Source organism: Durio zibethinus, chromosome 23, assembly GCF_047325235.1.
Source record: "Durio zibethinus cultivar Kanyao isolate XHJ-2024 chromosome 23, ASM4732523v1, whole genome shotgun sequence".
In the NCBI taxonomy this organism is placed as follows: Eukaryota; Viridiplantae; Streptophyta; class Magnoliopsida; order Malvales; family Malvaceae; genus Durio; species Durio zibethinus.
The window spans coordinates 11,795,506-11,809,826 of NC_143184.1; the positions used below are offsets into that span (position 1 = coordinate 11,795,506).

General features: G+C 30.8%; 1 protein-coding gene across 1 annotated transcript; it reads right to left on the reverse strand.

The window, feature by feature from the left end:
* Positions 1–12,472: 12,472 nt before the first annotated feature.
* Positions 12,473–13,691, reverse strand: LOC111313188 (uncharacterized). Its single transcript, XM_022913864.2, has one exon. It carries the CDS (start codon positions 13,109–13,111, stop codon positions 12,656–12,658), a length of 456 nt encoding a protein of 151 aa, XP_022769599.2. The 5' UTR covers positions 13,112–13,691; the 3' UTR covers positions 12,473–12,655.
* Positions 13,692–14,321: the final 630 nt, after the last annotated feature.

A 14,321-nucleotide genomic window follows, 5' to 3' on the forward strand; every position in this document is an offset into this window, starting at 1 on the left:
AGAATTTCATCTTTGGATAATTTGTATTTAATTCCAAAATTTTTTATTTTTTATATTTTATATTTTATTGTTTGAAAATAAACATTAATTATTATTATTAAAACTTTATCTAAATTATTCTGCCATTTGGATAAATTTAGATAAAATTTCTCACCAAGAATTTTATAAAAATTTATCATTTGAAATTTTTATAAATTTCATCATTGGATAATTAATATTTATTATTTTTATTTTTTCCTAAATTTAATCATGAAAAAAAAATACTAAGAAGGAAAAAAAAAACTAAGAAAAATACTAAATAAAATAAATAAAAAAATACCAAAGAAAAACAAAAAATGGCTCAGTTGGCGGTTGGATCGGCTCGGCTACAAACACAGGAAACGGCTGGAAAACACAGCTCGACGGCTCAGTTTACGGCTCGACTCGACTGGAGTCGAAGGCAGGGATGCGTGTTGAAGTAGGTCGAGTGCTCGAGTCGGGTTGCCCAGCGATAAAATGCGTGAATCCTGGGTTGAATTAAAACGTCAAAACGATGCCGTTTTAGAGCTGGTATAAAAGGTCGAATCCTTTCTTTCTGCCTCAAATCTCCTTTTCCCCTCTCTCTCTTCCCTTTTCTTTCCTCTCTTTTCTTTCTAGAAACTGATGAACTTTGGTTGAATCTTCACTGAATTCTAGAAAAATTCACTGGAATTTGGGTTGGTTCGTCGGAAGTTCACTGAAAATTTCAACCGACATTGGAATCTTGGTCAAATTATGAGAGGCTCGTCGAAAAATTCAACCATCGTAAAAAAATTAGTCGAAAAATTCAACTGGCATCGAAAATTTTGGTCAAAATCTGAAAATTTTCCAAAAAATTTCCCAAAAAAAAAAGGCCAAAAATTTGAAAAAAAAAATCCTAACAATCCTAAGATTCCCGTAGCCCTTTTAAACACTTTTTGCCCACTTTTGCTTTCTGTTTTCCTTATTTTTTGTGTTCTCTTTTGTGTCTTTTCTGTGTGTGATCAACATATATTTATAGGGTTCAATCAGAAGAGTTTTTGATTGACCTTGATTCCCTCTCTGGATAGGATTTCTAGAAGGCATGAAATTGAATCCATCTTCAATCCAACCAGCCATAATTCATGGTAGCCCTCTTTTTTTTTTTTTAATCACTTAAAAAACTAATAATAATTCTAATAAAATAAAAATACAAAAAAAAATTAATAATCAGCCTAATAAAATAAAATATAATAATAATAATAATAATAAAAAAAAAATAAATAGAAGAATGGCCAATTGGGCCTGATAACCTAGGCCTTATTGAACTGGGCCTATCGGCCTTAGGCATAAACCTTATTGGACCAAGCTCAATGGGCTTGGGCCTAAACTAATTAGGGTGTCTATTGCTGCCCCTCTTTGCACATTTTTTGTGAAATAGGAATTGTGCAAAGACGTAGACACCCAATTAAGACTCAATTCGACACTTTTTTTTTGTTATTGTTTTTGTTTTTTTTTTAAAAGCTCCTCTAATCAGAGGCTCAATGACTTTGAGAAAAATAAATTTTCCTTTAAATAGAGGCTTAAAAACTTTTGAAAAATAAAATGCTAATCTAAATAGAGGCACCACAATTTTTTTTTAAAATAAATTGCTCCTTTAAACAGAGCACCACAACTTTGAAAAGTAAAGTGCTATTTTAAATAGAGACAACAAAACTTTGAAAAAATAAATGGCTCATCTAAATAGAGGCAACAGAACTTTAAAACAATAAATGGCTCATCTAAATAGAGGCAACTTAACTTTGGAAAAATAAATGGCTTCTCTAAATAGAGGTAACAGAACTTTGGAAAAATAAATGGCTCTTCTAAATGGAGGCAACAAAACTTTGGAAAAATAAATGGCTCCTATAAATAGAGGCAACAAAACTTTAGAAAAATAAATGCTCCTTTAAACAGAGGTATTATGACTTTTGAAAAATAAATTGCTCCTCTAAACAGAGGCACCACGACTTTGAAAAAATAAATGTTTCCTTTAAATAGAGGCAACAACTTTGAAAAAAATAAATGGCTCCTCTAAATAAAGGCAACAAAATTTTGGAAAAATAAATTGTTCCTCTAAATAGAATCAACAGAACTTTGAAAAAATAAATGGCTCCTCTAAATAGAGGTAATAAAACTTTAGAAAAATAAATGCTCCTTTAAACAGAGGCACCACAACTTTAAAAAAATAAATGGCTCTTTTAAATATAGGCAACAACTTTGGAAAATAAATGACTCCTCTAAATAAAGGCAATAGAACTTTGAAAAAAATAAATTGCTCCTCTAAATAAAGGCAACAGAACTTTGAAAAAACAAATGACTCCTCTAAAGAGAGGTAACAAAACTTTGGAAAAATATATGACCCCTCTAAATAGAGGCAACAAAATTTTGGAAAAGTAAATTGCTCCTTTAAATGGAGGCAACAAAACTTTGAAAAAATAAATTGCTCATCTAAATAGAGGTAACAAAACTTTGGGAAAAATAAATGATTCCTTTAAATAAAGGCGACAGAACTTTGGAAAAATAAATGCTCCTTTAAATAGAGGCACCACGACTTTTGAAAAATAAATTGCTCCTATAAACAGATGCACCATGACTTTGGAAAAATAAATGGCTCCTCTAAATAGAGGTAACAAAACTTTGAAAAAATAAATTGCTCATATAAATAGAGGCAACAGAACTTTGAGAAAAATAAATTGCTCCTCTAAATAGAGGTAACGGAACTTTGGAAAAATAAATTGCTTTCTCCTCTAAATAGACGCAACAGAACTTTGAAAAAATAAATTGCTCCTCTAAATAGAGACAACAGAACTTTGGAAAAATAAATTATTCCTCAACAATCATTTCCAGAAGAATTGTAGATCAGATTTGATGAAACTAAAAAATTCACAGTTTGAGTTTGAAATTCAAAGGTTCAGACTCGCAAAAATCTTTCAGCTTCGTAGGAATTCACTAAAATTTGATTCTCAAAATTTCAGTTCAAATCTGCAAGATCTCAGGATTTGCATTTGCAAATTGCTAGGCTCATATGCAACATTTAAAGACTCTCATTTGAATCTTGGAGATTCACATCCAAAAAGTTTAAGCTATTTTGTTTGAACTTTGGATATTCACATCCAAAAATTCAAAGCCTCTCATTCAGGTTCAAAGGTTCCCATTCAATAAATCTCAAAGTTTCATATCTCAAAGATTCTCAATTAAAACTTAAAACTCAAAGACTTTTCTTTGAAATTCAAAGACTCTCATAAAAAAGGTTCACAATTTCTTTTCAGGTGACTCAAAATTTTGTATAAATGAATTCATGATCAATGATGCAAATGCAACAACCTAGATTCTCATAATACAACATTCTAAGTCATAATTCAAATGTTTACTGGCTGATGCAAATACATATCCAAACTAAAATTTCAAACAATCTCTAAACAATAATGCAAATGTAATGCATGGAATGTGGATGTCAGTGTCATGAAATTCTAATCAAAATGTGGTAATATGGTTCTTAAGACCCCACCATCTCACATTTTCCTCTTGTTTAGCTTCTTAACACTTTGAAACAAGTTTCATCAACTGATCATCATTATTTCCATCACTTGATCACCATTCGGAGGCTTCTCAGCACTAACAGATTTTAGAAAAAATTTCATCCACCATCACTAGGTCACTACTTATAGGTGTCTCAGCATTAGCCATTTCAAAACAAATTTCGTCATCCATCACTAGGTCACCACTCATAGGTTTCTCAACCCTAACAAATTTTAGAATAAACTTTGTTCACTGATCCATATTATTTTCATCATTCGATCATAACTTACAGGTTATGTTGACCGATTTATCTTTGTATTCATCACTTGGTCATATCACCTTTTCAGGTTTTTGCATTCTATTCATTTGTTGACCAACCTATCACCATATTCATCATTTGATCATACCATGTGTTATCTCAAATCATCCTTTTTAGGTTTCTACGATCTCTTCAATTTTCCTTTATCATCTTGGATTTCTTTTTAAAGAAATTATCATTTATTCATCATCATTTTAAGTCATGAAAAATATAATACATTCACACATTTTCTCGATTCATTCTAAGGATACGATATCACGAGGTGAATTGAAAAAAAGATAATCAATGAAAAACAAGTTTGGTACAAAACAAATGGAGAAAAAAAATAAGTTAGATGCATGTCATTGGGATGAATGGTATATTTAAATAATGAATATTCAGACAATTCTAAGCATTAATCCAGGATTCTTTTTTAAAAACTCATTCCACTAATTTTGAGCTTATTGAACTTTGTGCCAGCTTCAAAAGATCTTCATATGTCTTTGATCTTTCATCCATGTGAACTGTTTATCAAACTTTTAACTCAAAATTTTTTTTACTCAAATCGCCCTTTTAGGTTTTCAATTTGAGTTTTCCTTTTCTTTTTTTTTTATTTTTCTCTTTTTTTTCTTCCTTCATTCGTTTACCCATCGTTCACATCAGTCTTTAGAACAACCAAGCATGATTCTGTCATTCCATTATGAGCATGCCTTAGCCCAACATATGACCATTCAATTCGAGCATTCACATTTAATCTAAATAGACTTTTAAAGGTTGTAATGGAGGCCATGGTAAAGGGTTGTGAAAGAAATGGATATAATAGGCTTAAAACATGTATTAAAAGGGCTCAAAATCAAATGATCATCACTTGATGCAACATGGCATTTTGCCCCATTATTTCACTACTTTTTTCTTTTTCACATTCACTTCACTCCTCATAAAAGGATTCACATTACTTTGCCCCAAATCAGGTGTGACATTTATTTTTGCTCTCTTTTTTTTTTCTTTTTTTTTAGACCTTTTGTGATTTTAGGCTTTTTTCTTTCTCAAAAATTGTCCCTCAATGTGGAGGGTAATCCTTGGTCAAAGTTTTTTAGAAAAAAAAAATCATAATAGGCTCAAAGGGGTAGTAATGAGTGATTTTTTTTAATGGTAAAAGAAATATGATCATTTTTCATCTCAAATGTGAATGCTCTCATTGAACATCATCTATTGAGCAAAAATAAAATCATGGATCTATATAAAAGACTATAAATCTATAGGACATATAATTTCACATCTGCTAGTAGCTGGCTTCTTTTACTCAAATAGTCTCATCAGATCAATGTGAATGAATTTTCAAAATTAAATCTTAGAATTATTGCTATCATTGTCTAAGCAGTAATCATTTGAAAATTGAGAATGGGAATGAAAAGTTATGAAAGGTAACAAAGCATGGAACAATGGTTGAATGAAAGAGAAAATGTAATGAAATGCATTAACTTGCCTTTATAAAAATGATAACAAATGAAATCTTATTGCCTAAAAAAAATCCTAACATTACTCTAAAAGAATCCTAAAACGATAAAAAACTTTCAACCAGCCTTATCATCATTCTTCAAAATTGTGTTCCTATGCAATCATGTGGAGAATCTTTATTGTTATCTTACTTCCTAATTCATTACAACTCTCTAGCCCTTTTCAGATCAATGTGTTCTTGATTATCACTCAGAGCATTGACATTGTGGTTAGGCAATGGTTTATCACTATCAAAACTTATCATCACATCCTTGATTAACCGTTGCATCTTATGTTTTAAAATAGTATAATTTTTAATAGAGTGGTCAGCAATTCCATAGTGGGCTGTAAGATCATATCACTTATGATAGGGTGGCTTGAGTGGCTCAACATAGTTGGAGGCAATCAAATGGCTGTTATAGGGCTCTTGGTATAACTCTGTATAAGTCATAAAGCTTGGATCAAATATAGGTCTTTATTGGGTAGCTCATAGCTCTCATGAACCATTTACTGGGCTAATAGGATGAATTTGAAGTCTTGTAGGAGGTTGAATGTTAAGGCTGTATGTGAAAGCTTGAGGGCTAAAAATAGATTGGTATATTTATGGGTAAGATAGTTGTGGTCCGGGCTGGTATGAGTAGGATAAAGTATTGTTCACAGTAGGGTAGTATGGAGGGTATCCTTATGGTGGATAAGGTTGATAACCCTTATACTATCTATCAAAGCTCACAACTTGAGCTTTGATCTTCTCTGATGCCTTTTGGGTTTCTCCTATTTTCAACTTATCATTTTTAATGGCATTCTCAATGATTTCACTTGAGATCATCATATTAGCGAAGTTCTTTGTTGCATTCCTTATCATCTTTTCATAATAAGGAGATTTTAAAGTACTGACGAATAACATTGTGGTTTCTTTCTCAGTTAGAGGAGGCTGCACTTGAGAAGCAATATCCCTCTACCTCTAGGTATATTCCTTAAATGACTCAGTCACTTTATTTTCTATATTTTACAAAGAAAAATGATCTGGGCCTAAGTCTATGATATATTGATACTAACTAATAAAGTCATAGGCCATATCACTCAAAGAACGAATATGGGTCCTATCTAACTGGATATATTACCTAGCAGTAGAGTCCGTAAGGCTATCTTGGAATACATGCATTAATAATTTTTCATTATTGGCATGGGCTACTATTTTTCTATAGTACATGGTAATGTAGGTCTTCGAACACTTTGTACCATCATACTTCTTAAACTTTGGCACTTTAAATTTTGAAAAAAATAACCATATGTAAGACTAAACAGAGTCTAGCAGCATCCACTGAACCATAAAAATCAATGCCCTCTACAGCTTGTAACCTTTCCTCTAATAAGTTTACTTTCTGTTCAACTTTTGAGCCTTCTAAAGCCTTTTTCTCCTTTGGCCTTTTTCTTTTTTGGATCATCTAAATTAGGGACTGATATTGGTTCTACTGGCTTCTTAGTAAAGATAGGATTTATGTAACTTTGGTACTATGGTGGATTTGAAACTGATGGCATTCTAAGGTATGTGTACCCTATAGGATATATGAACTATTATGATGGTGGACTTTGTGCAGGTTAGGCTTGATGTGACCTAAAACCAAGAGGGTACAATAGGTCATCCGCCTCCTATAATGAATGGTCATGCTGGCTAGTATTTTTTTCTATTCTTTTTCCCTTGTTCAACTTGGTCAAAGCCTCCAAAATCCTATTCAACTCCATTCTAGCTTTTATTGTGTTTTCTTTATCCTCTCGAGATGATTAAAATTTTCTTGTTCCATCTATCTAGCTCAAGTCTTTGTGTTGTATTCGTGAGTTGGGTTTTCGTTTGGTAGAGCTATCATTGGACTTTGATACCATAATTATGATCAGAAATAAAATGCTATGCTTTATGTTTGGTATGTTCATGCATGAATGAAATGTGGATCTTCATGGATGAAATGAGAATGATGCAAATGATAATGTTAAAACATGATCATGAAAATAATGCATAGAATGAAATGATGCAGATGCACAAAATAAGACAAACAACATGGTTAGTTTCATGGATGAAATGAAAGTGATGCAGATGCATATCGTTACATATGATAATGAAAATGATGCACAAAGTCAAACAATCAAAATGGTTAGCAAGTCACAAGTTGTTCCTTTTTGTGTCCTAACTTCGGGTTACATATATCAATAGGTAGGAATGGCTCTATCTTGAGTCTGGCCTCTTAAGTGTACACTATATGCAGGATTAGGAAACTTTGACAACTAAAGGTTTCCAAATTGTTCCTTACATCATTGTCTATCACAGACTAGTAAGGCATTCAAATCCTCACCCATCATAGGTTACCAACGAAAATGATTTAATTTGAGTGGAAGTATTTTACTAGCCATTATGGAGATTATCATCTCATGAAAGTATAGGTACTTTACTCCCTCTTAAGAAGGACATAGCTCGGATATAGAGCTCATGTAATGCAAATGCATGTGATAGTGTGTATGAAAGAACATATAGGTTTTATGCCCCAAAATAAAATGAGAAACAAAAAAGAAAAAAATGTTAGTAAACAAGTAATTACAATTTAAAATCATTAGTTCCAAAGATAGGATAAATTCAAAAATCATGGCTTGACTCTCTAGCTTCCTCAGCGGAGTCGCCAAACTGTCATAACATATAGATTCGTAAATCTATAGTTAGACTTAACAAATGAATGGAGTCACCATCAATCTTTTTTAACTAGGTGTGATTGGTCACCTAAAGAATCTATCATTTTAAAGAATTCCTAAGTTTAACTAAGAGTCCTTAAAAGAATAGGTTCGGGTCTATTAACCAGAACAAAGTTCGAGAGTTAGTTATATATAAGGAAGGTTATAGCAACCCTACATGCCCACTCAAAGGATGGTACCATATTATTTTGAATTCATCCTATGGTCTTGAGTCTAATAGTTTTAAATTTTTATGTTGAAATATTGAAAATAATTTATAAGATCCTCAATGAATCTGGTATAACTCTTACAAATATTTTCTCATTTTAAGAGTATTCAAAAATCTCATTTGATATCTTGAAGAGGCTCTATTGTCAGAAAAAGGTTAATTATTATTTATTTCTTTTTTTGTTGAAAATATATTTAATTATTCCACAATTTAGACTAAACTAGAAATATTTTTCCTTTTTGAATTTCTAAATTTTTCATCATTTGGGCCTATTTAGAAATCTTTTTTATTATTTTTTTATTTCTAAATTTTCTACCATTTGGTTCAATTTAAAAGTATTTTGTTTTTTTTGAAATTTTGAAATTTTTATTATTTGGGCCTATTTAGAAATTCCTCTTTTTTTTTTCTTGCTTGGAAAGAAAATAATATGACATTTATTTTTATTGAAATTTCATCTAAATTATTCTACAATTTGGGCCAAATTTAGAGAAAATTCCTCATCTAAAATTTTTTTAGGAATTTACCATTTGAAATTCCTAAGAATCTCATCCTTGGATAATTATCAAATATTTTCAACCCAAATTTTTATTTGGAAAAAGAATGCAATTACTTGTATTGAAATTTTATCTAAATTATTCCACAATTTGGGCCAAATTTAGATGAAATTTATCACCTAGAGATTTTTTAAAAAATTTACCATTTGAAATTTCTAAGAATCTCATTCTTGGGTAATTTGTATTTAATTTCAAATTTTTTTATATTTTTATATTTTATATTTTTTGTTTGAAAATAAACATTAATTATTGTTATTGAAACTTTATCTAAATTATTCTACTATTTGAGATAAATTTAGATAAAATTTCTCACCTAAGAATTTTATAAAAATTTATCATTTGAAATTTTTATAAATTTCATCATTAGATAATTAATATTTATTTCTAAAATTTATTATTTATTATTTTTATTTTTTTCTAAATTTAATCATGAAAAAAAAATACTAAGAAGGAAAAAAATACTAAATAAAATACTAAATAAAATAAATAAATAAATACCAAAGAAAAACAAAAAATGGCTTGATTGGCAGCTGGATCGACTCAACTATAAACATAGGAAGCGTTTGGAAAGCACAGCTTGGCGGCTCAATTTGCGGCTCGGCTCGACTGTAGCCGAAGGCAGGGACGTGGGTTGAAGTGGGTCGAGCGCTCGAGTCAGGTCATCTAGTGGTAAAATGCGCAGATCATAGGTTGAATTAAAAAGTCAAAATGACACTATTTTGGAGCTAGTATAAAAGGCTGAATCCTTTTTTTCTGTCTCAGATCTCCTCTTCCCCTCTCTCTCTTCTCGTTTCTTTCCTCTCCCTTCTCTTTGAAAACTGATGAAGTCCGGTTAAATCTTCATCGGATTCTGAAAAAAGTCATCAAAATTTGGGTTGGTTCACCAGAAGTTCATTGCAAATTCAATCGGGACTAGAATCTTGGTCGGATTTTGGGAAGCTTGTCAAAAAATTTAACTGTCACCGAAAAATTAGCTGAAAATTTAATCGGTGCCAAAAAAATTTCATCGGAATATGAAAATTTTTCAAAAAATTTCCAAAAAAAAAGCCAAAAATTCAAAAAAAAATAATCTTAACAATCCTAGGATTCCCGTAGCCCTTCTAAACATTTTTTGCCCACTTCTACTTTCTGTTTTTCCTATTTTTTGTGTTCTTTTTTGTATCTTTTCTGTGTATGATCTACAAATATTTATAGGATTCAATCAAAAGAGTTTTTGATTGACCTTGATTCTCTCTCTGGATAGGATTTCCAAAAGGCATGAAATTGAATCCATCTTCAATCCAACCAGCCATAATTCACGACAGCCCTTTTTTTTTTAAATCACCTAAAAAAGTAATAATAAATCTAATAAATAAAAATACAAAAAAAAAACAAAATTAATGATCAGCCCAATAAAACAAATAATAATAATAAAAATAAAAAATAAAAAAATAGCCAATTGAGCCTGATAACCTGAGCCGATTGGCCTTAGGCACAAACCCTATTAGATCAGGCCCAATGAGCTGAGGCCCAGACTAATTAGGATATCTACAAATATAATAGTTGATTATTCAATTCATTATATAAATGTAATACTTGAATATTAAAGTAATTTAAAAAAATTATCAAATCTAATTTATATTATAAACTAACATGGTAGGAATGCTATAAAATATTAATAATTTCTAGTAGGTGTAACTATAAATAGCAACAAAGTTGGTTGAAATTGTAAATGCAAAGTTCAGTTCTTGTGCACTGTATCAAACGTCTACCAAGTAAGTCATCACCGGCATAATTGGGGCCAAATTATTAACTGTGAAAAGATGTTAGCTCTTCTCCAGAAATTTCCCTCATTCAATGCACATCCACTGCCGTACCTCATTAACTTCAGTAGAATCAATCATCACAAAAATTTCCCTCGAACAATAAAAAATCTAGCAAATTATTATCCAATGAATTTATATGGTATGAAATAATGTCCTCAGAAGAAGGTACAGAATTTAAAGTTGTTAGGCTGATCAGATCAAGCCCAGCAGAAGGTAGGACAAGTAAAATGCATGGCGCAACTACCTCATTCTATTTTTACACTGATGTAGGTCAGAGCTTGCAGTGCTTTCAATTTGTAATGGGGAAAATTTTCTGAAGATGAAAAGGATACTTGTCCGCCAACTTTGGGTGCTTTTTTAATGAAACTTTAATCGTTAGAGGTTTAGAGCTGCCATGCCAAATTTGGGGTTCCAGTGTTTTGGATCAGGCACTGACTCCCAGTTACTGATCTGTACAATCATAGCAGAGCAGGTCCGAGGTGAATTTTCCTAGGATGATATTTCACATGAAAATTTGCATGCGGATGTATGGTTAGCCTTCTACAACCAACATTTCTGGCCCTGTCTAGCACCGTTTAAAAGGGATAAAAAACATATTTCTTGCTTTTAGAGCTGGCAAAATCTTGGCTGCTATGATTTTTTTTTTTTTTTGAAGTTATATCTCAACCCTGTTGTGGGTGTTTGTTATGATGGAATGTTCTCACATTCACGGAATTTTAATTTGCAAGAAACATATTTTCATGTTTTTCATGTTATGTTTTTAGGGATATAATTTCATTATAAGCATCACATTCTCACAAAATATGATAACGTGATTCCTTTAGTGAGAGGTGAGTAAGTGAAACAATAATTTCTCATAATTTTAATCAACATTTTCTTATGTATACCAATTAAATGTTCTAACGTTATATTTTCAATAATTTATTTCCAACAATTACAATCCATTGGAATCATGACATGTGGGAAGGCACCAATCGCAACCTTAACAAAAGATAAATGGTTAAGCCAAATTCAAGTGATTTTGCTGGTATTCTATTAATGCACCCCACATCCATGTATTCAATATTATATATGTGTATGTTTGTATGCCTGCCAAAGTGAAATTAGATGTCTTCATGAAATACACCTATGGATTAATCAAAATGACTTATATTAATTTGCATTTGATTTAAAGATTGAGTCAAATTTTGGGCTTCCCTTCCCTTTTTATGAATACTTTTTAACACAAATGAGAATCAATTATATAATTTCTCAAAAAAAAAAAAAATCAATCATATATTTGTTTTCGCTCATATCAAAGATCAATATAACCATATATTCACAAAAATGAAAAAGAAAATTTCATGGAGCATATGTATATAGGAATGTAAGAACTAAGGACTAAGGAAAATGTGTCTAAGGCAGCTTGTAAAGTAGATAATACTATATTAGTTAATTAATTTACAATTAGTTTAAAATAAAGGTTTTTTAAATGTATTTGACGCTGCCTCAATACAAAGGCGAATCCATATTATTTGGTAGAGTGTCCATCAATATCTCAAAAATTGAAAAGCAAGAAAAATTTTTAAAAAAATTTTTGAACACGGTCAAAATTTTTTCTTAAACATCTTTTTCATGATAACATTTATAATTTTATTAGTAATTATTTATATATATTAATTATAAGTGAATACTTCAAATAAAAATTCTAAATCCACCACCTCTGTGGCTCCACTCTAAGAAAGTAGGCACCTACTAAACTTCACGATGAGACCAAAAATTCCCTTTTCTTTACACTTGTAGCATCATTATTATTCTTGGCCGCATCAAAATAAATTAAAAAAAAAAAAAAGCAAGATTGAAGAATATAAACATTAAATTAATACATTCATTCATGTCCAATTAATTTGGTCAAGAAAATTAAATATAAGAACATAATAAATAGACTCTGGTTCTTGGTAGAACATTTAAAGAAATTAAACCAAGAAACAAACCTAAAATAATATCTTGCCCAATTAGAGAAATGCAACATGGATGTTTACTAAATTGTGAAGAGTCCCAACAATCCATAGCCAAATACAAGCAACAAAATCCCAACAACATTGCGTCCAGCATTAGAGAAAAATGTCCACCTATAATCTGGTTCAGTTGTGTACAACTGACCAGGCACGCCGGTCACGTAATAGAATCTTGGCGGAGGTGGAGGCATTGGAAGAGGATTACAGTATGTGAACCTTGGCGGAGGAGGAGGAGGTGGTGGAGGAGGAGGAGGTGGTGGAGGAGGAGGCGGCGGAGGCAGTAACTGCTGACCACATGGATTGACACAAGGGCATGTTCCACACATAATTTCAGTAGTTGGTGCTAGGGGCACTGCTACTGGTACTGTTTCTTCTAGCTTCTTGGTAGAGGCATTGATTGGAATTGGAAATGATATTGAAAGAACTAGAAAGACTATAAGAAGTGATTGAGGATTTTTTTGATGTGTATGGGGCACCATGTTTTTGCTGAGAGAAAGGAAGAGAATGCAATATAAAGAAGAGAAGTGGGACTTTGGGTTATAAGGCTTGTTTGGTGGTATTGGTTTATTGCCTCACGTTCAATGCGTGGTTAATTAGGCAGAGAGAAGAAAGCAAAGAGGGTGATCAACTTTGAGGAGTGGGTGAGAAAGAGTAGAAATTATCAAACTGCAATGGGCTTGCAATGGTCATGAAAGCGAATGGCACGTGGATGTTGTAAATGTAGAGTGACCCTACGTCTAACTTTTTTTTTTTGTTTTTTTTTTTAATAAAAATTTTCCTTTTTTCTTTAATGCCAAAGTCATCATCATTTGGGCTTGATTAAAAATTGGGATATTAATTTGAGGTATCTCCATTTAAGTATATGGGATAATTGGCTTTATATTTGATATATTGTTAGTATCTAGATATTGTTATACTTTTTTTTTTTTTGTTACATCAAAATCTTAATATAAGTAAAGAGAATGAGAAAGACTTAGATTCGAAATCAAGCTCTTGATATCCCTTAAGCTCTTTTAACCACTAAGCTAAAGGTTTGAAAAATATTGTTATATACTGTTAATGAATTATAAAATTACATTTCATAAAAAAATTAATTTTAAAAATTTAAAAATTACTTTTTCATTAAGTTCACTAGGAGTATATAATATTATACATTGATAGTGTATTCAATGTAAATATGAGTTATTGTTTAAAAAATATATAAATATGAGATAATTACATGATGCATTAAGCATAGAAGAATATTTTCTGTTCAAGTTTGTTTAAAACTGCATGACACTTTACAACCCAATTAATCTAAGAATCGATTCCATTTTAAAGAACCATGCTAATCAGCCCCTTTAGCATTTATTTTTCAATTTATTTTTGTGTTTTATGCTTTTAAATTTTGTTTTTGTTTTATTTTCATTTATTTTTTAATTTATTGAATTTGAAAATATGTTTGTATACAATTTTTTTTTACAGAAATTTATTAACAAAAACTTATAACAGAAAGCATCAAAAGTTTAAAATTTTAAAATGGCAGAAGTTCGATTCCTTTTATTAGCAAATTTTCAAGAATTTTTTTATTTTCAAATATTAAAATGGACAATGTAGCCTAACGAATGACCAGTGCTCATGCAATAACATTGCCAAAATTATTTTCAAAATTTTTAAAACATCAATTTTGCATTTAATTTCAATGATTTC